Here is a 20,016-nt window from a genome sequence, read left to right as displayed (position 1 = left end):
ATTCAATCGCCATTCAAGTGTAAAAAAAAAAAAAAAAAAAAGTCATGCGCTTAAAAAAAAAAAACAGACACATGAGGTCATTATTTCCAAAAGTAAAAAATTGTGAATTTACCAAAATTCTCTGTAAAAAAAAAAAAAATGAAGGTCTTAAAATTGTTCTAAAAAGTATTTTTTTCCTATAGTATCTGTATTTGGGCAGAAAATTTGCTGTTTTTTTCTGTAAAAGTAAACAAAATACAGTATATCTGTATTTTTTTAATCTAATTTCTCAAATTTTGTATTAACTAAATGCATCGCTATCAAGGCTTAAAAAATTTGTCCAAAAAAAAAAAAATTGGACTTTTTGGCTGTGCCACAAACATCAGGTCAACAGGTGATCCGTCCCTGAGGTCAAATGCGTCTTTTCTGCACGGCGCTGTACAGCTCGCTCGCGCCGGCATCCTCTTGAGTCTTCAGCTTGCTGATGGAAACACCGTCGAGATCATCAAGTTGCTCCAGCAGGGCAAAATCCATCCAGTGAACATCATTTCAAGTGTTCAAATTGAACTCAAGGCACCCGAGATGATGTCGTGCATCTGTTATCGGATGGACATCCATCCAATTTTTTTTTCTTCTAAATTTCCAAGTGGCGCAAACTACAGGAATTTGCCCCCAAATGGCAGCTTGAAAACAAAACGGTTGACTTGCTGTTGGATTTGGGGCAGGGGTCCTTGAGATTTTTTTTTCTTTCTTGATTGACCAAAAAAATAAGGAAGTAGATCCCCGAAATGCAGACACCAAACAAGGTCTCCGTAGCAAAAAGGGTTTAATATACAAAAATTCGCACCGACAAAGTAGTAACATAAAGTGCTGGTCAAAACAAGGACCAGAGGGCACAAAAAAACGAATAACAAAAAGCGCTTGCACAAAAGGCAAGGGGGAAAATAAGAATCGCGAAGGCAAACAAAAAACAATGTAACCACTACACGCAAGCGAGAGCCAAATCACAAACAAAGAACCATAATGACAAAATACTGAGCACCGAGAGTTCAAAAAGCGAAACACGACGAGGTCTGTAGCAATAGCAGTCAATGAGCAAGGCAGTAGCAAGGCGAAATACAATACTCCAGCGATATGTGCATGTCAGAGGGCTCCTTAAATACAGACTGAGACCAAAAGTCCGCTGATGCCACCTGCTGGCCAGACTGAAAAATAACCGTGACAGAAACTGTTGGTGAGGGCTGATTTTTTTTTTTTTTTTAAACTTTCCATTGTGCACACTCAGGCAGATTTTGGGGCTGTGCTGGGGACTCACCACAGATTTCTGGAAGGATTTTCAGACGGCCACGAGAATAATAAGAAGGGCAGAATTAGGAGAAACGGAGGAGCCCGAACTCACTTTAAGGCGTGGCCGTCGCAGTTGACGAGGCTGTACTCCACATCCTCGTCCTGATCCTCGCCCGTGCGCCTCCGGGCCTCGACGACGTTGGAGTAAATGTGAGGTTGTTTGGAGAAAGTCACCGTCGAGTACACCGGGTCGTCCGCAGGACCTCTGCTTCCATCTGAACTCGCGTTTGGCTGGTGACATTTTGGATCATTTTTGCGGTTTTCATTTGAAATGATCTGTTTGAGGTTTTGAACAGGATTTTTAACAGTTTCAAAAATACAGCGATACATTTTGAACGTGAAACCTTTTTTTGAACTTTTGGATATTTTTAAGTCTCAACATTTTGTTGAAACTGTAAGTTAATGTTAAAATGTAAACGTTTTGGTGGTTTATTTTCTCACCTGAGCTATTGATGTCATCTTTTTCCTAAAAGATCATGAACAAAAACAGAGTTAAATTAATGCCTTTGCATAGTGAACATAAAATACATTTTGCATGTTTGTTAAGTGTAACATAAACACCGCCCCCCCCCCCACAAAAAAAATTCCAGAAATGTCCGATTTTACACACAAGCATATTGCTGCCACACCATAAAAGTTCACAACACATTTCAACGAGAGCTGTCAGTTTAGCGCGTTTTTATTGTTATTAATTTAAATGAATTTTAACAGGATTAAAAATTTTCTCGCCAGATTAACGCGGCACACGTCACAAGCGGATGTTACGTTGTTCTATAAATACACCAGAACAAAACAACAAGCGCGCTGCAGAAGTCCACGCCCATGTCTGTTTTGCCAGCCAAGGCAGCGCGAGACACCGAAAACGGATACTTAAAGAGTTTATGAATGGAAAGTTTACTTTTAAAAAGTTGCCCGATTGCTCCACTGACAAGACCAAAGTTATCTGTTCTTCTCTCTCTCTCTGAATCATACAGGTATACGATGTATGCCACTGACACGATTGTTACTTGTTTGGAACTATTTTGTGTGGAAGGTTACAGTGTTCTGTGTCCATATAAATAGAGCGGGTGGAGCTTCTCTGTGTTTGTCTGACAGTGGTAGCGACCTAGCGAAAGTAAAACGTCTCCAGTGTTGTCATCGAACCAAGTGTCGTCATTCGAAATGAGGTCTACACAAAAACTGTAGAGAGACTTCCGCACAAGAAGGACCAACACAATCAACATAGCCTGACTGTGTTAGGGGGAGTGACCCCCCCCCCCCCCCACACACCTTTCAGAATGGTTTGCCCCAGCAGCACGGGGGAAGTGCGTGCGCTTTTTTGTACGGCGGGCAGTTTTAAACACAACTGCTTGAACAAACATCAAGCAAAGAAGTGTATCTAGCAAAGGTGTTAATCTGTGGAATAATCTCAAAACGGACCTAAAAATGAGTAAATCGCTTGCTGAGTTCAAAAACAAATTCAAAAAAATAGTACAAACAACCTACATCAATCAGAGTTAAAATGATAAATTCTAAACATTAAATATAATGATAAATCAGAACTAAGTTGATAAATAGAGAAAGGTATTGAAATATTTTATCTACCTTATTTTCTGTCAAATTATTACTGTATATCTTTTATGTTCAATAAAAAAACAAACATTTAAAATAAATAATAATAAAACGTTTTTTAAACAAAATCAGTAAATATTTTGACAACCCTCCCCACCCCCACCCGGCATGTATATTTTTCCAATTTAGGAAATATGAACCGACCTGAGCAGCACAACGGCTACGAGAAGCAGGACGAGTAGCGCGCCGCCGGGCGCGACATAACGCACGATGGCCACGGTCAGTGAACCTGAAGAAGCGGAACGTTAAAGCGGCCGACCAGACTGAAGCGGGGCCGAGAGACTTACTGGCCGAGGGGGGGAGCCACAGGGTGGCGTTGCGGCTTCCCAACACGTTGCGGGCGACACAGCGATACTCGCCGGCATCCTTTTCTTGGTAGTCGCTGATGTTGTAGACGGCCACCGTGGTTAAGGGAGGCTCCTCGGTGGCCTTGTACCAAGCGTAGCTAGCGCTGGGCTTAGCATCACTGCTACACGTCAGACTGACCCAAGAGCCGGGGCCGATATCGTCGGAGCCTTTCGCTGAGACCTCCGGAGGCCGAGGACCATCTAAGGGGAGAACGGGTTCACTAGTTTACATTTGAGTTAGAATTGCTTCCATCTTATTTGAACAAAAACGATTATTTTGATTTGATAACGGGTTCCGACACACGAGCCGTCCCGATTGATCTACACTGAACATTTTGTTTTTTACTCTGTTTGTATTTTCTTTAGAAGGTTTTACAAGGATGACGTGGCCAGTCCAGACCTCCGTGTTGACTTTTGGGGACTTACACCTGACTTCAATGACCACTTCTGAAGAGTTGGCGTCTCCATATTCATTGCGGGCCTTGCAGTAGAAGCGTCCGGCATCTTGTGGGCGGATGGAGATGAAGCGGTAAATTCCTCCCGATTCCAGGCGCACGGGTCGGTCGTCCTTGTACAACGTGTAGCTCGGCTCCGGCTTCGCGTTACTGCTGCAGGTCAGAGTCACGGACTGGCCCTCCCGGGGGAATTTGGAGGGACGCACCAGCAAGGAGCAGTTCCTCGGAGCATCTGCGGAACACAAGGTAAGGCCTCGTTGTTGAGATGCTCAATTCAGTCCTCAACTATTACACCGCTGTACCGAGCCTTACATTTCACGTCGACTCGGACGGGTTGTGACGTCCTCGCCCCCAGCTCGTTCTCCGCAGTACAAAAATAATTGCCTGAGTCTGAAGATTTGGTAGCATTGAAGACCAGTTGTTCCCCATGACTTATTTCTAGACTGCCAGCGTTTCTGATCTTCTTAAACCATCGGTGTCGACATGATATCGCAGGGTCGGTTCTGCAGGTCAGGATCAGCGGATCGCCCTCCACTATTTCACCTGGATCACTCAGCAACACTGAGGGGGTCATCGGAGCATCTAGAGAAGACGGCGCAGAACGTCAGTCGGAAGAGAGCTGACCTCCCCCAAGGCTCAACAACCCCAAATGCGTCTGATCCACTCTTGGAAATCAGGACACGCATGGAGGTACTCAACTTCAGCTCCAGTCCTGCGGGTGGCAGTAATGACTTTTCAGCACAACTCCTCCGAGTGAGTCATTGCCCCCACTTGGGACCCCATGCAAGTGGACTGTAACGTCCGGAGTGACCGAGTGAAATAATCAATGTCAATAGTTTGGTTTACTATTTTTTCTTGTGTTCCTTAAAATAAATACCAATTAGGAAAAAAAAGAAGACAGATGGACATCATTTTTTAATATTATTTAAAACAAGAAAATGGATAGTTTTATGTTATATTATTTACAATGGACGAATCGATTATTTTAATTTTTAATGGAGATGTTAAAATGTATTATTTTTAGAGCTGTCAGTTTAGCGCATTTTTATTGGCATTAATTTAAATGAATTTTAACTCGATTAATTTTTTTCTCGCGAGATACTCGCGGATGTTACGTTGCTCTATAAATACACCAGAGCAAAACAACAAGCGCTGCAGAAGTCCACGCCCATGTCTGTTTTGCCGGCCACGGCACCGTGAGACAGCTAAAACGGATACTTAAAGAGTTTATGAATGGAAAGTTTACTTTTAAAAAGTTGCCCGATTGCTCCACTGACAAGACCAAAGTTATCATACAGGTATACGATGTATGCCACTGACACGATTGTTACTTGTTTGGAACTATTTTGTGTGGAAGGAACGTAGTCTTATCGCATGCTGCTTTACTTTGGAGTCAGCCAGTCCTCCATGAAGCGCCTTCAGCTGGTCCAGAATGCCGCTGCTCGCCTCTTGACTGGTACTCGTAAGAGGGAGCACATAACTCCTACTCTGGCATCCCTTCACTGGCTCCCCATTCATTTTCAAGATCCTCCTCTTTGTTTTCAAATCTCTGAATAATCTGGCGCCACCTTACCTCTCTGAGCTCAGCCGCCCCTACACACCTGCCCGGCGCCTCAGGTCTGTGGACCAGACTTTGTTAGGAGTACCGAGAACTAAACTGAGGCTCAGAGGGGATCGAGCCTTTTCTGTTGCTGGTCCCTCTTTCTGGAATGACCTCCCACTGAACATTCGGCAAGCCTCCTCGCTGCCCATCTTTAAAGCCCTCCTCAAAACTCACTTGTATTCTCTGGCGTTCGACTCAGCATGACTTAGATTTGTTCTTGGTTTGACTGTTTGGTGCTTTCTACCGCCTTTATTACCGATTTGTCTTACTGTTTATTGTGTATGTTAAATCGCTCCATGTACAGGACTTTGTATGCAGCGATGGCTGTTTGAAAGTGCTCGAGAAATACTCTTGATTTGACTTGACTTGAAGGTTACAGTGTTCTGTGTTCATATAAATAGAGCGGGTGGAGCTTCTCTGTTTGTCTGACAGTGGTAGCGACCTAGCGAAAATAAAACGTCTCCAGTGTTGTCATCGAACCAAGTGTAGTCATTCAAAATGAGGGCTACACAAAAACCGTAGAGAGACTTCCGCACAAGAAGGACCAAGACAATCAACATAGCCTGACTGTGTTAGGGGGAGTGACCCCCCCCCCTTTCAGAATGGTTTTAAAAACTCATTTTTTAATCGAGAAACTAAATCGACAGGTTGACGCGTTCTATTGAACCAATTTTAGTCGAAATGAAGCGACATGTTTGATTCGTAATAATGTAATTTAAAGAAAAGAGTTGATGAAAAATAAACCCACACAGCTGAGCAGAGACGGCGAGCGGATATCCTTCCACCGCACAGCTGACGTATTGGCCAGGATTTAAAGTAACTCTTTGGGGTTTGTCCATCTGGGATGGGGCACATTGGCCCACCGGCCGTCCGTTCCGCGACCAGCAGAAAGACAAAGGAGATGGCGGGCTGCAGCTCAAGAGGCACAATAGCTGAGCGGTGACGTTAAAGTCATTCACCTTGACGAGCACCACCTGCACCTGCACAACTGGAGACGGGAAGAGCAAAACGGGTGAGTCCAGGAAACGCATTTGCTCTTTGGGGTTGCAAAACGTTCCACTTTTGGCTGCGGTACCGATCGTGGGCCTTCGTTTTGACATCGGTACTCACACTGGAGCGCCATTTTGGTATTCGGGGATAGGCCCCACTTCCCTAAATCCTCACTAGTACCTGGAAATTAAAGTGGAATGAACTCGTATTCCATCGATTGTGTTTCACTCTTACCCGCGACGGTCAAAATGGTTCCGGGCAAAGTACTCGTCCAGGCAAACGTTTTTGTGGTGAATCCGAAGCGGTAATCCGCAGAATCGCTCTCCGTCAAGTTGTTGATTCTCAGAGTCGATTGTCCTTCCAAATTTTCAATGAGTTGTACACGAGCCTTGTAGCGATCGTCCAACGTGAGGCCCCGAGGATCGTTTAGCTGTAGCTGTGTCCGTAGTCATAACCACGATATGGATAAGAGCGATAATCACTATCACTATACGAATAAGAGTTTGCGTTTGGGATTTCTTGTCCATCCTTGTACCAGATGTATGAAGTGCCAGTGTCCAGATCGCATTTGTTGACACATGTCAGTGCTTTCTCAAATTGTACACTGAGATCTGAATTTGAGAGGAAGAAATAGACGTCTTGTGTCACAAGGCATTCATTTCAACAGAAAAGTGTCAAAGTTCATTTCCGCCAAGAGGAGTAAACGCCGCTTCATTCAAATTTGTGTTTGTATGCGTGTGTACTGTGTGTTTCCACTGCGACGGTACGGCGAACGAGCGATTAGCACAGCCGCCTGAATGTTCTGAGGTTCCGATCGAGACTTTGGCCTTTCGATGTCGCATCTGCACGTCTACCCCCCTCCCACCCCCACTCCCCCGGGCCCTTCCTGCTGGTACCCTCCCTCTCACACGCCAAAAACATGTCCTTTAGCATCATTGAAGCTAAACCGTCAGCCTAAGTTAGCTCGGGATAGGCTCCGACTAGGTATGGGAACATGAAGCTTCAAATGTGCTTCATGAACCAGTTGTATTTTTTTTTTTTTATTAATTACAAATAAACATCGTTGACTCCGATTTCAAACATATTGGTGTAATGTAGGCCAAATGCTTAACCCCATCACCACCCCCGCCCCCCCCAAAAACCCAACAAAAAAATGTTTGGGTTTTTTTCAATCAAGAATTCTTTTTAAAAATGTAATTTAAAAATAGGACCGATGTGCAGTGAGGTTGAGACTTTCCCGCTTGGTGTAAAAGTGCTTTAAGGGACAATCCTTACCAGTGACAGTCAGAGTGACTCCAGGCTTGACGGTGTAGCCGTTTCCATTCGTGACAAATCTGAATTTGTACTGGCCGGCGTCGCTTTCCCTCAACTGGCTGATTGACAAACGGCACTTGTTGTCTTGGCAGTCAAAGCGCAGACGACCGGCGTTCTGAGGGTCCGATCGCAAATCTTCCGGCTTGTGATTGTTCCCTTTGGTGAACCACAAAGTCTTCACGCGAGCGTTTTTTCTTTGCGGGTACCAGAACGTGCACACGAGCTCCACTGAGCTTCCTCTGAGGCCGCAGATGGTCGTCACATCATAAATTCCTCCCCAGTCATTTGTCTCCAACGCTGAAACACATTTTCAAAATCAGATGCACGTTTATTCTTGAGGGGAAGTACGTGCCATTTTTTTTCACATATGTTTTGTTGAATCTGGGGAAGAAAAAAAAACCAACAACGGCGGTTGACTGTTTAGCATGCTCGCCTCACAGTGGGGTTGTGGGTTCGAGTTCCGGTGTGGCATTTGTATGTTGTCCCTGTGCCCGCGTGGGTTTTCTCCGGTTACTCCGGTTTCCTCATCATTCACAATGATGAATGTCAAGTCAAGTCAAGAGTATTTCTCGAGCACTTTCAAACAGCCTTCGCTGCATACAAGGTGCTGTACATGGAGCCATTTAACATACACAATAAACAGTAAGACGAATCGGTAATAAAGGGGGTAGAAAGCACCAAGCAGTAAAATCAAGAGCAAATCTAAGTCATGCTGAGTCGAACGCCAAAGAAGACAAGTGAGTTTTGAGGAGGGCTTTAAAGATGGGCAGCGAGGAGGCTTGCCGAATGTTCAGTGGGAGGTCATTCCAGAGAGAGGGACCAGCAACAGAAAAGGCTCCATCCCCTCAGAGCCTCAGTTTAGTTCTTGGTACACACACTGCCCAGGTGTGTAGGGGCGGATGAGCTCAGAGAGTTAAGGTGACGCCAGATTATTCAGAGATTTGAAAACAAAGAGGAGGATCTTGAAAATAACTCTAAAATGAATCGGGAGCCAGTGAAGGGATGCCAGAGTAGGAGTTATATGCTCCCTCTTACGAGTACCAGTCAAGAGGCGAGCGGCGGCATTCTGGACCAGCTGAAGGCGCTTAATGGAGGACTGGCTGACTCCAAAGTACAGGGCATTGCAGTAATCCAGCCGGGATGTGACAAAGGCATGAATTACTGTCTCAAAGTGTTCATGTGAGAGGAGAGGTTTTATTTTGGCCAGCTAAGGTGAAAGAAGCTGGATTTAACAACGGCACCAATTTGCCGATCGAGTTTGAAATCACGATCCAGTTTAAGGCCCATGTTTGAGACCGTTGATTTCAGATAAGGAGACAGGGGGCCCAAGTCTACAGGATGCCACTAGGACCAAACAATATCACCTCTGTCTTCTTTTCGTTGAATTTCAAGAAATTTTGTGCCATCCAGGTTTTGATTTCTTCCAGACAGGATAGGAGTGGCCTTAATGAGAAGGCGTCTTTCTTGCTCAGTGGGACATAGATCTGGCAGTCATCTGCATAGCAGTGGAAGGGAATACCATGTTTCCTTTAGATGGAACTCAATGGGAGCAGATACAGCGAGAACAGCAGAGGCCCCAGAATTGAGCCCTGTGGAACACCGCATGACAGGGGAGCAGTGCCGTGACTCAGAGCAGCCATCTGCACAGCAGTGGAAGGGAATACCATGTTTCCTTAAGATGGAACCCAATGGGAGCAGATACAGCGAGAACAGCAGAGGCCCCAGAATTGAGCCCTGTGGAACACCGCATGACAGGGGAGCAGTGCCGTGACTCAGAGCAGCCAAGGCTAGATAGATGTGACGGGTTTGTGACAGAGGTCCGCTTCCGCCGATATTGTGTGCCGAGTCATTTCTTTAACTTTGTCCGAGATAATCTGACAATGATCAAATGTGAGTTCTCTTTTTTTTTCAATGCAATTTGGGCCTTGTAAAATCCATGTTCATTGAAAAATGCAACATTTTTTTTTCTTTCTTTTTGAAATAGGTTTCCATTGCGATCTCATCCGGATTATGCATCTGAAGAAATCAAAACGGAACCCGGCAAATTCCACTGAGCACGCCATCTCTCAAGCTCTCGGGTTTGTCGCTTGAGAGTCTCCAACTGTGTTTTAAATCCAGATCTGGTTGCAAAGTAATAGTCCACTGAACACATTATCGTCCCATTTGCTGTCATGATGTCAATCCGTATTTCAAACCAGGTCTCGTTCGTTGGAAGCAATGTCGGTGTAACGCGTTCGCATTCGTTGTTCAGAGATGACACAAAGTTGCGCTGACGATCATATTTCTTTTCAAAGACCTTCTTCCTCTTTCCCTCATTGACATGCATGAGCACAACTTTGTGATGTGTCCAAAAAACAAAAAAACATGTGATGGATGAGTGCTTCTTACTTTCGTTTTCTGTCGTTTTTTTGTGGGTTTTTTTTTCCTACCTAGCCAACTCGTTTTTATCAACCCAAAGTGCACTACATCTAATCCAGATTACAGATTTGGAAGCGATGTTGGTTGGTGCGGGCTCTCGCTCGCTCTCTCAACTCATCTTTTCCTGATTTGTATCATCAAGATGTTGTCTGTGGCAGGAAGTGAAGCAAACAGAATGTGAATTTGTCTAAATATTTATTTATGTATCTGTTGATGAGGTAGACAATAAGAACATCAAATGTAGAAAATCAGCGCTGGGATACTTTCGGACCGCGTCAAAATGCGAGGTCATACCTTGTACGTTGGAGAGCAAGACGGCGCAGATGACGATTGCCTTTTGCGGAGTCCAGCTCATGTTTGCTGCTTATTTGGATCTGATGCTCGCCTCTCGTCGCCGTGTCTCTGCGAAGAAGAATTAAGAGAGTGAGAGTTCGGTCTCTTCCTGTTTCCTCACTGACGCGCATGATTACACTGTTAAAAAAAAAAAAAAATACAGAGATGAGATAAACAAATGTGTCTTACTTTGTCTTTCTCCCCAAAACCCCCAAAGTGAGTCTACATTTCTTTTTTGTTCAACGCAAAGCACACTTTGGGAATAACAAGCTGTCAAAAAGTATTTGTAGGCAGTCTAAATGTAGATTGTCAGAGTCCATTGAACATGTTCTACCTCTGCCAAATGTCGTCTGTTCTGTTTCTCAAAATGTGCTTTCATCCGGATGTTATCCCGATGACACATTTGGAAAGCAATGGAAAGGCCGAGAGTCCATTGAAGATGTTTCTGTGTACCTCAGTCAAACCTTGTCGGATTTGATTGTCAGACCGTGTTTTTTTAATCCAGATCTGCTCCAGATCATGCAATTTTACCAATCAAAGTGCAATCCATTGAACAGTTATATCTGTCAAATTTGAGATGTTTGTCAAAACATATTTTAATGTAGATCTGATCCGGTGTGTTGGAGGAGGAAAACATCTAAAAGAGTGGTCCCCAAACTACATCCTGCGGGCTTGATCACCTTGATCACAATACCAGAGATGCATGACCATTTTTTTTTCCCAGTCTGGTCACGTGATCAAGACTTGTACGTGCATAGAATGTAACATTCGATCCACAGTGCTGCAGTCAGTGCGATATGTGGCTTTTTGGAAAACCACAAATGAAATGAGAGTAGATAATTGTAAAGTGTAATTTAAAACAAATTTAAAGTACAACTAATGAAAAGTTAAACCGTTAAGCCGTGTTGTATCCACTTTTTTGTTTGATGGTTTCAGTTTCGACAGGAGGAAAGTTTGTTGTTTTGGCAAATTTAAACTGGCCAATCACAAAATGGCGCTATCCGATCCCAGGCCCCTTACGCCACGCCCTTACTCGCGACTCGCCCAATGGCTGAAAGGTGGGCGGAGTGAACGAAATAGCGGCGGTTTTTTGAAGGGACTAAACATGGCTGCCGGTAAAGATGCCGACCAAGTCACTGCAAATACGAGGTAAAGACACGTTCCACCGTGACTTCCAGGATCCCACTTTAACGCGGCCCAAAGCGGAACGTAGAACCGGGGAGCCGTAAAAGCGGGTAAATCCGAACCACTGTCACTTCGACAGACCGCTGCTGTCACTCGTGTTCGTTCGTTAGCCGCTAGCCGTCCCAAAAATCAAATCGATCCCAATCACGAATTGACCGTTTGCCATCCGTATAACGTTTTGCGCATTTACATTCATATTTGATATTTTTTGAACAACGTGAGTATCAAACGCGTTGACCTTACGTGACGTCCGACACCCACAACAGTATTTTACATTTGAATGGCTCAGAATCGAATTGAATTCGGTGAATTATGCAAATATTTGATGACCGTCCACATTATTTTTGTGGCCGGCAAAAGTCAATGATCAATTTCCTTTTTTATTGCTGAAATACCCAAATTAAAAATGTTGAGATATTGCTCGCTATTTGTTTTAACTACCAGTCCCCCTTTTAAAATCATTATAATTAACATATCCTTTATTTGTCCCACACTGGGGACATTTACAGTCGACAGCAGCAAAATTTGGGGTAGAAAGAAGAAAGAAGGAAACAAAAGTGTTTGCATTCGCAAAATAATGTCACACAATTCAATTGAGTGCAACATAAATAGAGATATAGATAAAGGTGGCTGTGCTATTTACAATTGTTTTTCCACGTAATTAAATTTTTTATTCAGCAGCCTGACAGCAGTCGGTAGGAACGAGCGGCGGTATCTCTCCTTCTTGCAAGGCGGATGTAACAGTCTCTGGCTGAAAGAGCTGCCCAGTGCTGTCAGGGCGCCTTGGAGGGGGTGGGAGGGACTGTCCATCATGGCTTTTAGCTTAGCGAGCATCCTCCTGTTGCCCTAATCCTCATAGAGTGTCCAGCAGACAATGCCATAATGGATGGCCGAAGCCACAATTATATTTCTTTGGGGGGAAAAAACCCTGTGCTTGGTTTTTAAAGAACACCACTAAGATGCTTTATATAAAATATAAAACCACATTGTAAATGTAAACAAGTCTGTGTGTGATGTCCAGGCACTCCAACATGGTGGTCCATGGGGATGGGTCACCGCCGAGAGGCTCCCAAGCCGCCGCCGCCGCCGCCGCCGCCGCCGCCACCCGCCTGCCCGTCATCTTCAACCCGGACTTTTTTGTGGAGAAACTCCGGCACGAGAACGCCGACGTCTTCCTGGAGCTTGTGTTGAGCAACATCACTCGCCTGATCGACCTTCCCGGCGCCGAGTTCTCCCAGCTCCTCGGCGAGGAGGGCCCCAAGACCCCCGGGTTCTTCCGCTCGTTCAACTTCCTCAAACGCAAAGGTTGGTTTGTGGCCCACCAAGCGTTTTGGTTACTTATTGTTGCTTATTAATCAATTGATGAAATGTGACGTTGGGAACACCCACGCTGGTCGGGAGGAGAGTACTGTAGGATCTTTTGAGTGAGTGTTGTTGTTGTTTTCTCAGATAAAGGTGCCATGTTTGGGGCTGTGCTGTCAGAGAGCGCCGTGGCTCACATATACCGGCTCGTTGAATTCCTCAGTAAAAGTAAGTTGACTGTTTTATTCTGGTGGTTTCTTTAATCTCCATTCATATTATTATTACTTTTTGCCTCGTGTTAAATAAACTGCTACTTTATTCTACGTAATGCAGTCCTTTCCAAAAAAAAAAAGAAAAAACAACGTATAATTTTACAACTAAAATAATGTGTAATTGCACGTCCACTCAGTAGGTGGCAGGAGCTGTCATTTGCCGTTTTCCTTCAGTAAACTTGATGCTCATGGCATCTTTTCCGTTTGAATCATGTGTTCAACTAATGATGCGGCCGATTTTAGCAGGGGTGGCCCGGATCCCGTTGAGATGTTTACGGCAGAAAAACGTATTCATATAAAATGGTGAAAATATGACTGAGGTCATCATTTAACCCTCGTAGTCCACCGCTTGCGATAAATGTAAAATTATGTCTTTGACTCTCAAAGGCAAAGGCATTCGGAAAAACACGAGAGAGCTGAAACGTATGGGGGGGGGCCTAAATTTCATGACGTCACCGGCTGATAATTCTCAGGCATTGCAGCAATAATAAAAAAGGTTTTGATACCGTAATCTTCACAATTTACATATTTTGCAACACAGAGACCCATTATAATTCATATTTTTGAATGCATCGTAAACCGAATGTGTAAACATGCATTTCACGCGATTTTTACGTCAACCGCTTTGTTTTCGCTTGGACAGACAATGCATTTTACACGAACACGTCCGGTCGGGATTGTTCGTAGGGCTTGGTTGGGACCTCCAGACACAAATTTTTTTTTTCCTTTTGCAAAAAATAAAGAATACAAAATCCCAAAGAACTAATAAAAACTATATATGTATGGATAGCACAGATGACTCTGAACACTTTGAGTGTTTGAACAAAAAAAAAGAATGTTTGTATACCACAAAATACATCATTACAAAAATTGTAAAATGCGTAACTTAGGGGGGGGGGGGGGGGGGGTTTCATTTGAAGGACCCACCATTAAAGTGGTAATTATTGTCACGGTTCGTCTCTACAAACTGTTATTCCAGATCACATTTGTTTTTTTTTTTCTGAACACAATAGAGACGAGATCCTATTTCAACTATTTGTCTTCAGATTCTTCCGCTCCGTTTCATGTCATTCTAGGACTATGTTATTTTTCGTCGCACTTTACCCCCCCCCCCCCACCATTTCTTCATAACGTTCCACTCTACTGAGTATCGCTCACAACCGGTCCCATTTAACTGGTCGCCTTTCGTTCCCCCTTGGTGCAAGTCTGAGTTGTCCCCCCTGCTCTCTCCGGGACCAGATCTGCACGTGGAGGGTCTGTTCCGGGTTCCCGGCAACAGCGTGCGGCAGCAGGCCCTGAAGGAGCTCCTGACCAGCGGCGCCGACGTCGACTTGCAGTCCGCAGGCTTCCATCCCAACGACGCCGCCACGCTGCTCAAGACCTTCCTGGGGGAGTTGCCTGAACCCTTGCTCACGCACAGACACTTCCACGTCCACCTGCGGATCGCCGGTAGGACTCGGACACGACTTTGACACTTGGGGCAACGCAGAGCCGATGTCCTCTGTCTTTCCAGGCATGACGTTGCTGGATGAGCACGGCAACAAGACGTCGGCGCCCAATAAGGAGCGTCAGACGGAGGCCCTCCAGCTCCTCCTCCTCCTGCTGCCCCCCGCCAACCGCTCGCTGCTCAAGCTGCTGCTGGACCTCCTCTACCACACCGCAAAGCGGCAGGACGCCAACAAGATGTCCGCCTTCAACCTGGCGCTCATGTTCGCTCCGCACGTGCTCTGGCCGCGCCACGTAAGATTTGAAATAACTTTTTTTTTTTTTGGGCCTGTTATTTAAAGTTAGTATTTTGTGTTTCCTGCCGCAGATGACAGCCACCGACCTGAAAGACCACCTGAAGACACTCAACAACAGCATGGCCTTCCTCATCAGACACTCACAGAAACTCTTCAAGGTGACTAACACGCATCCAACAAACCCCAAGAAACGCACGGGCTCCATGCTGTGTCCAGCCCGTTGACGTGATAAATAAATAAAAAAAGCTTTGTACCAAATTTGGCAAATTTTTGTCAGATTTTTGCTGACTTTCGCACCCGTTGACTTGCTTGTGTGTCAGGCGCCAGTGTACCTGAGGGAACAGGCCCGGACACACTTCATGAAGACCGCCACCTTGCGCAGCAAGGTCAGTCGAAGCTTGACCTATTTGCATTGATAAATATTGTTTATGACACCCCCCCCCCCCCCACCCCCTCATCAATTCGCATTTGTAAGCCATGTCCGTTCACACCGGGCAGCGTTTTGTTGCCGTTTTTTTATGGCCCGGACAAAGCCGGTAAACGTATAATTTGGCGCCATCTTGTGGTGGCATGTTTGTTACTGCACGGTTTAAATCACATTTTTTTTTTCCTTGGATATTTGGCCTGTTTTTGTTGTTGGCCCTTCAACTTGTGTCCTGCGAGGGAGCAGTCAAAGGGAAATTGTATTCATTAATTTATTTTAAATTAACTCCTGACATCATATCGCTACTAACAGCCAGGGTTGCTTACTACTTACCATTCTAATGATGTTGATGATGATGCAATACAAATCATAATATTATTATTATTATTATTAATACAAAGTCGTTTGTGTTACTTAACTTACACACTCCCGTCATTGCCTAAAGACGTCAGTCACGTGTTTAGGCAAGAACAAACCCTTTGGTCATATGCTCTTTGTCCCACAGCTGTCATTTTTATCTGACGTATCTAAAAAAATAAAATAAAATAAAATAAAAAAAAGAGAGAGAGAGAGAGAGAGAGAATGTTTTCGGCTGCTAATGTATGTCTCCTTCAGGACGACCTGGACCTGTTGTCAGTGAACGGCTCGCCCCGCCGGCAGGTGGCTTCTCCCCTGAAGCGGCGGGCGGCCCCGGTTGCGTTTGGGGCTGCTCCAGATCAGTGCCCAACACCCGCTCAGCAGTACACAGAAGAGGCGCTTCAGGACCTCTTCAGGCACGTGCACCACAACATGCCCGACTCGGCTAAGAAGAAGAAGCTGGTCCGACAGGTTGGCTCCCTAAGCTCTTCTTATTACCAATACAGTGGCACCCGCAAATTTACCAATTTGTTATTAAAAGAAAAAACATTTTTTGGGGGGGGTGTATTGTAGATGTATCAAGGTATTTTTTTTTAATTAACAAAAAAGAATACATTTAAATGTATTAATTACTTGATGTGCAGATGGTCAAACAAACAGCTGCGGCCTCAGCCACGAGTCCGCACAATGATCCCAGCAAAAAGCGCCTGCGGTCGCGTTCCTTTGGAGGACTCATCAAGGTAACTCAGTCTTGATGTTTTCTTTTTTTTTTTTTTTTTTTTTAAAAACCCTGTGAAGTGAATCGTGAGATTGGCTTCTTCGTGCATTTAGCATGTTTGACAATAAGTTCTGAAACTGTTTACACTGAAAAGTAGACTGGACTCTTTAGAGTCCAAGAGACTCTTTTGTCAATTCGTTTTCACACTTGTATGACACTGCACAATGTAAAAAAAAAAAAAAAAAAAGAATTCCGGCAGGAAACTTATTTTTGGGTGGGGGGGGGGGGCATTTTGTTTTGCATGTTTTTGTTCCCATTTTGTCACTCAGTGTTTTCATCCGGGACATTATTTTCCCAAATATTTTATTATGGTATTTCCACATGACTCTTTTCTTTCTGATCCCAGCGTAAAGCTCGTGCCGGTCAGCTGACGCCGGACACGGTCGCCAGCGTATCTCACAAATGCGGCAAAGAGAATGCCATTCTGCAGCAGGTGAGACACTCTTGGAGCGTATTTAGCAAAACATCGACATCACACATGTAGCATGTACACAATCATGAAATCATGTTCCAGAACTGATTAGGCTTTTGAAGACGGGCAATGTTCACAAGACGGCGTGCGTGTGTGTGTGTGTGTGTAGGTGAAAACTCCACTGAACGGTGGCAGACACTGCAGGGCGGGGCTGGTGTTGAAAAATCCAGACTTTGACTTTAGTAGGGACAAAGCTGCAAAAGTGTCCAAGGTACTCCATGCAGAAGAGCAAAAATACGCACACCTATGACACACTTGCGACCTTCAGCCTAATGTGTCCATTTTTTCATCAGGACACGCCTTCGTCCGTGGCCAGATTGTTCTCTCCGTCTCAGGAGATTCTGCTCTAGAGGCCGAGCCGCTACCACGTCCTGGTCTTCGGGGAGACGTCTTGACGCTGATGGAGTTGTAGTAGCATTTGTAAGCGGAACCGTTCAAAATCAATCTATTCTATCCAAGAAGGGAGGACTACTAGCTAGCATAGCATTTGAGATTGTACTCTTTATGAACCGCCATTGCCGTACGTACAGGAAGCATTCATAAGCCGTAATGTTTTATGAACTGCCGCCGCTTAACAGGTGTCTATGGTTATTAGCTAGCGTAGCCTAGACGGGCTTTCCCATTGAATGACGACTATCGTTCAACAAATGAAGATTGCTGTTTTGCATAGCACACACAAAACTGTTCTTTGAATGAACAACTTCAACCGTACAGGAAGATGTGACTGGTAAGTAGCTTTTCCTTTGCCGACTGTGCCGGTTATAGGCCACCAGTGCTCTACAGGAAGAGCTGACCGCCAGCTAGCAATGCCTATTTAAACTACCAATTACAAGCAACCGCTTCTGTACCTGAAGTAAGAATCACTAGCTATCTTCGCATTTGTAAGATGGATAGTTTTATAAACAATCAAACTGGACGCGATTATCACTGGATAGCACAGCCTTCATCGACTGTTCCGTTGTTTACAAATGACCACCTCTGTTCAACAAGTGATGACCGGCCAGCTAGCGTAGCATTCCTAAACTGTACCGTTTGTACGCCGTCGAGCTTAGCTTTCATGGACCGAACTGCTTATTAATGACCACTACCAAATGGAAATTGATGACCGCCATCTTGCTTAGCCTTCATAGACTGCAGTGTTGATCAATGACTGATAGACAGCATACAATTCGTGGGTGATCCTGCTTCTGAGTGGCCACAAACATACATGCAGCGGTGACTGCTAGCTAAGATAGCCGTGACAGACTGACTGGGAGACTTGACTGGTAATGATCACTTCTAATCAATATCACATTTAATATTTAGTATTTGGGATGTGGCCAGTGTATGACTGACACACTGCAGCCATGTCAACCTGGCTTACATTTCCCTGTTTACGAGAGGCAGCTACTCTAAGTCCACTTGAACCCAGTTTACAAGGACGATGGAAGTGATGTATGTGTACTGTTTACATTTAGAATTACTATTCTGTTACACTTTTTGATGTGTGTTTCTCCTCATTTGGTTAGCTAAATGAAGGAAGTGATGTTAGAGTTATAGTTGTATCATTACCGGTGTAATTTAGTGGTTTACTATTGTCTACTAATCATTCTTCTATTGCGGAGCATCATCTATTAAGAGAGTAAGAACAAAGAATGTACTAGTGCACAGACAATTTAGAGCACAAGTAAACCAACTACTATACACGAATACAATCATGACATTAATACTGATGCAAAGCTATGCTAATTGTTCTTGTTCGACTCGTGAGGACAAGATGTGTGCTCGTAGGGTATCGGTTAATTTTCAAACAGCTTGTGGGTTGAGGAAAGGTGTATGCAGGTTGTGCTAACGTGTGCGTGTGGAACGTCTAAATGACCTTCCTTTTCACAAATGGCTAATTCAGCGAAATTCATTCATAAACTTAATATTTACTTGTGAATGTTTTTTTTTTAAACGTTGGTCTTGTTATTGTGTAATTTTGTAAATGTGGAATGTCTACGCTGTGTACGACAGTGCACTTCACGAGAGAAAGGACCGTTTAGGCATATGTGATGTCGAATGCTTGATTATTATTTTTTTTGGCGGGAGGCGGGAGGGTCTTTTGTCTAGCTTCAGAGCAAAATAACATTCCCTTGCCATCGTCCACATATGGATTAAAAGTTTTCATACAAACGCTTGTTTTCTTTATTTTGTCACAACTCGTCGGCATCCAATCGGCATATCCCTTTGTCAAGCGCTGCTGCAATGCTCGTTGTTGTCCGCCAGAAGGCGACATTTTTCCGCCAGATCTGCCCTCGCCCTGGCGATGACTTCGCGAATGATCATAAATGGTGTCATTATTTGGAGAAGACGCTTCATGTTTCATGTATATATTATATTTTTTAAAAATCAAATTGTCTTAAAATACTTGTGGGCCAAAATAGACGAGAAAGCTCAGGTGACTGCTCACTAGCTTAGCCTTTGTGAACTGTTGTTGCTGAAGGAGTCAGGAAGGAATGACCGCCAGCTAGTTTAGCCTAGACGACCGTTTCGAAAGGGAAACTTCCGTGCGGTAAAGGTGTAACAGACCATTAGTTTAGCCTCCTTTAGTTAGATTCAAGGATGGCACTTCACTGAAGCTTGGGGGTACTATCGCCCGATCAGAAATCTGGATAGCCCCAGTTAATTCCTCACCCCGACTCTCGCCCACACACATCATAGCATTTTATTTATCCAGTATTCATGAAATTTATCAGCTCCCTACGTATCGGTCAAGCGCCCCCCCGCCCTAGAAAAAAAACTGAACTGTGCCTGACTGTATTTTTTACGAACGGCTGTTGTACAGGACGGGATGATCTGTTTGTTAGAGACTTTACGCAGCAAGAAGTGCCTCCGCCTCCCTCCTGACTCCCCCGTGGAGGCTCACAAAAGAAGTGGCCATACTCGGCCTGTGGGCAATTTGTTTGCTGTCACTCTGGAGGGTTTTTTTTTTTTCCTTTCGGGTGCGGCGGAGGGGGCATCAGTTCCGACTGACCTTGCACCCCCTCCCACCAGAGTCAAGCTTCCAGCAGCGGTGGCCATGGCAACGCTACTTGGTTTTACAGTTCCACCCCCCCTGCCCCCTTT

At 44.7% G+C, this 20,016-nt stretch overlaps 2 protein-coding genes across 3 annotated transcripts; one reads left to right on the top strand and one right to left on the bottom strand.

Annotated features, from left to right (window-relative positions):
• Positions 1 to 57: 57 nt before the first annotated feature.
• Positions 58 to 10,527, bottom strand: LOC127613509 (B-cell receptor CD22-like). Its single transcript, XM_052084572.1, has 12 exons — positions 10,359 to 10,527; positions 7,608 to 7,943; positions 6,822 to 6,943; positions 6,567 to 6,768; positions 6,091 to 6,330; positions 4,052 to 4,321; positions 3,711 to 3,971; positions 3,225 to 3,485; positions 3,082 to 3,166; positions 1,768 to 1,792; positions 1,381 to 1,557; positions 58 to 459 (listed from the first exon to the last, which is right to left on the bottom strand). The coding sequence occupies exons 1-12, from the start codon at positions 10,417 to 10,419 to the stop codon at positions 391 to 393; spliced, it is 2,109 nt and encodes a 702-aa protein (XP_051940532.1). The 5' UTR covers positions 10,420 to 10,527; the 3' UTR covers positions 58 to 390.
• Positions 10,528 to 11,466: 939 nt separating this feature from the next.
• On the top strand, positions 11,467 to 19,083 carry arhgap19 (Rho GTPase activating protein 19). Of its 2 annotated transcripts, none has more exons than XM_052084633.1 (12): positions 11,467 to 11,546; positions 12,604 to 12,887; positions 13,032 to 13,112; positions 14,396 to 14,605; positions 14,670 to 14,896; positions 14,970 to 15,056; positions 15,219 to 15,284; positions 15,938 to 16,150; positions 16,324 to 16,419; positions 16,804 to 16,890; positions 17,039 to 17,140; positions 17,223 to 19,083. In XM_052084633.1, the coding sequence occupies exons 1-12, from the start codon at positions 11,503 to 11,505 to the stop codon at positions 17,277 to 17,279; spliced, it is 1,554 nt and encodes a 517-aa protein (XP_051940593.1). In that variant the 5' UTR covers positions 11,467 to 11,502; the 3' UTR covers positions 17,280 to 19,083. The 2 variants fall into 2 exon arrangements, with proteins under 2 accessions (XP_051940593.1, XP_051940594.1); XM_052084634.1 differs by having other exon boundaries at positions 11,529 to 11,632.
• Positions 19,084 to 20,016: the final 933 nt, after the last annotated feature.

Source organism: Hippocampus zosterae, chromosome 13, assembly GCF_025434085.1.
Source record: "Hippocampus zosterae strain Florida chromosome 13, ASM2543408v3, whole genome shotgun sequence".
Lineage (NCBI taxonomy): Eukaryota > Metazoa > Chordata > Actinopteri > Syngnathiformes > Syngnathidae > Hippocampus > Hippocampus zosterae.
Note: the sequence above shows the minus strand (reverse complement) of the source record. Positions and strands in the feature narration are given on the sequence as shown.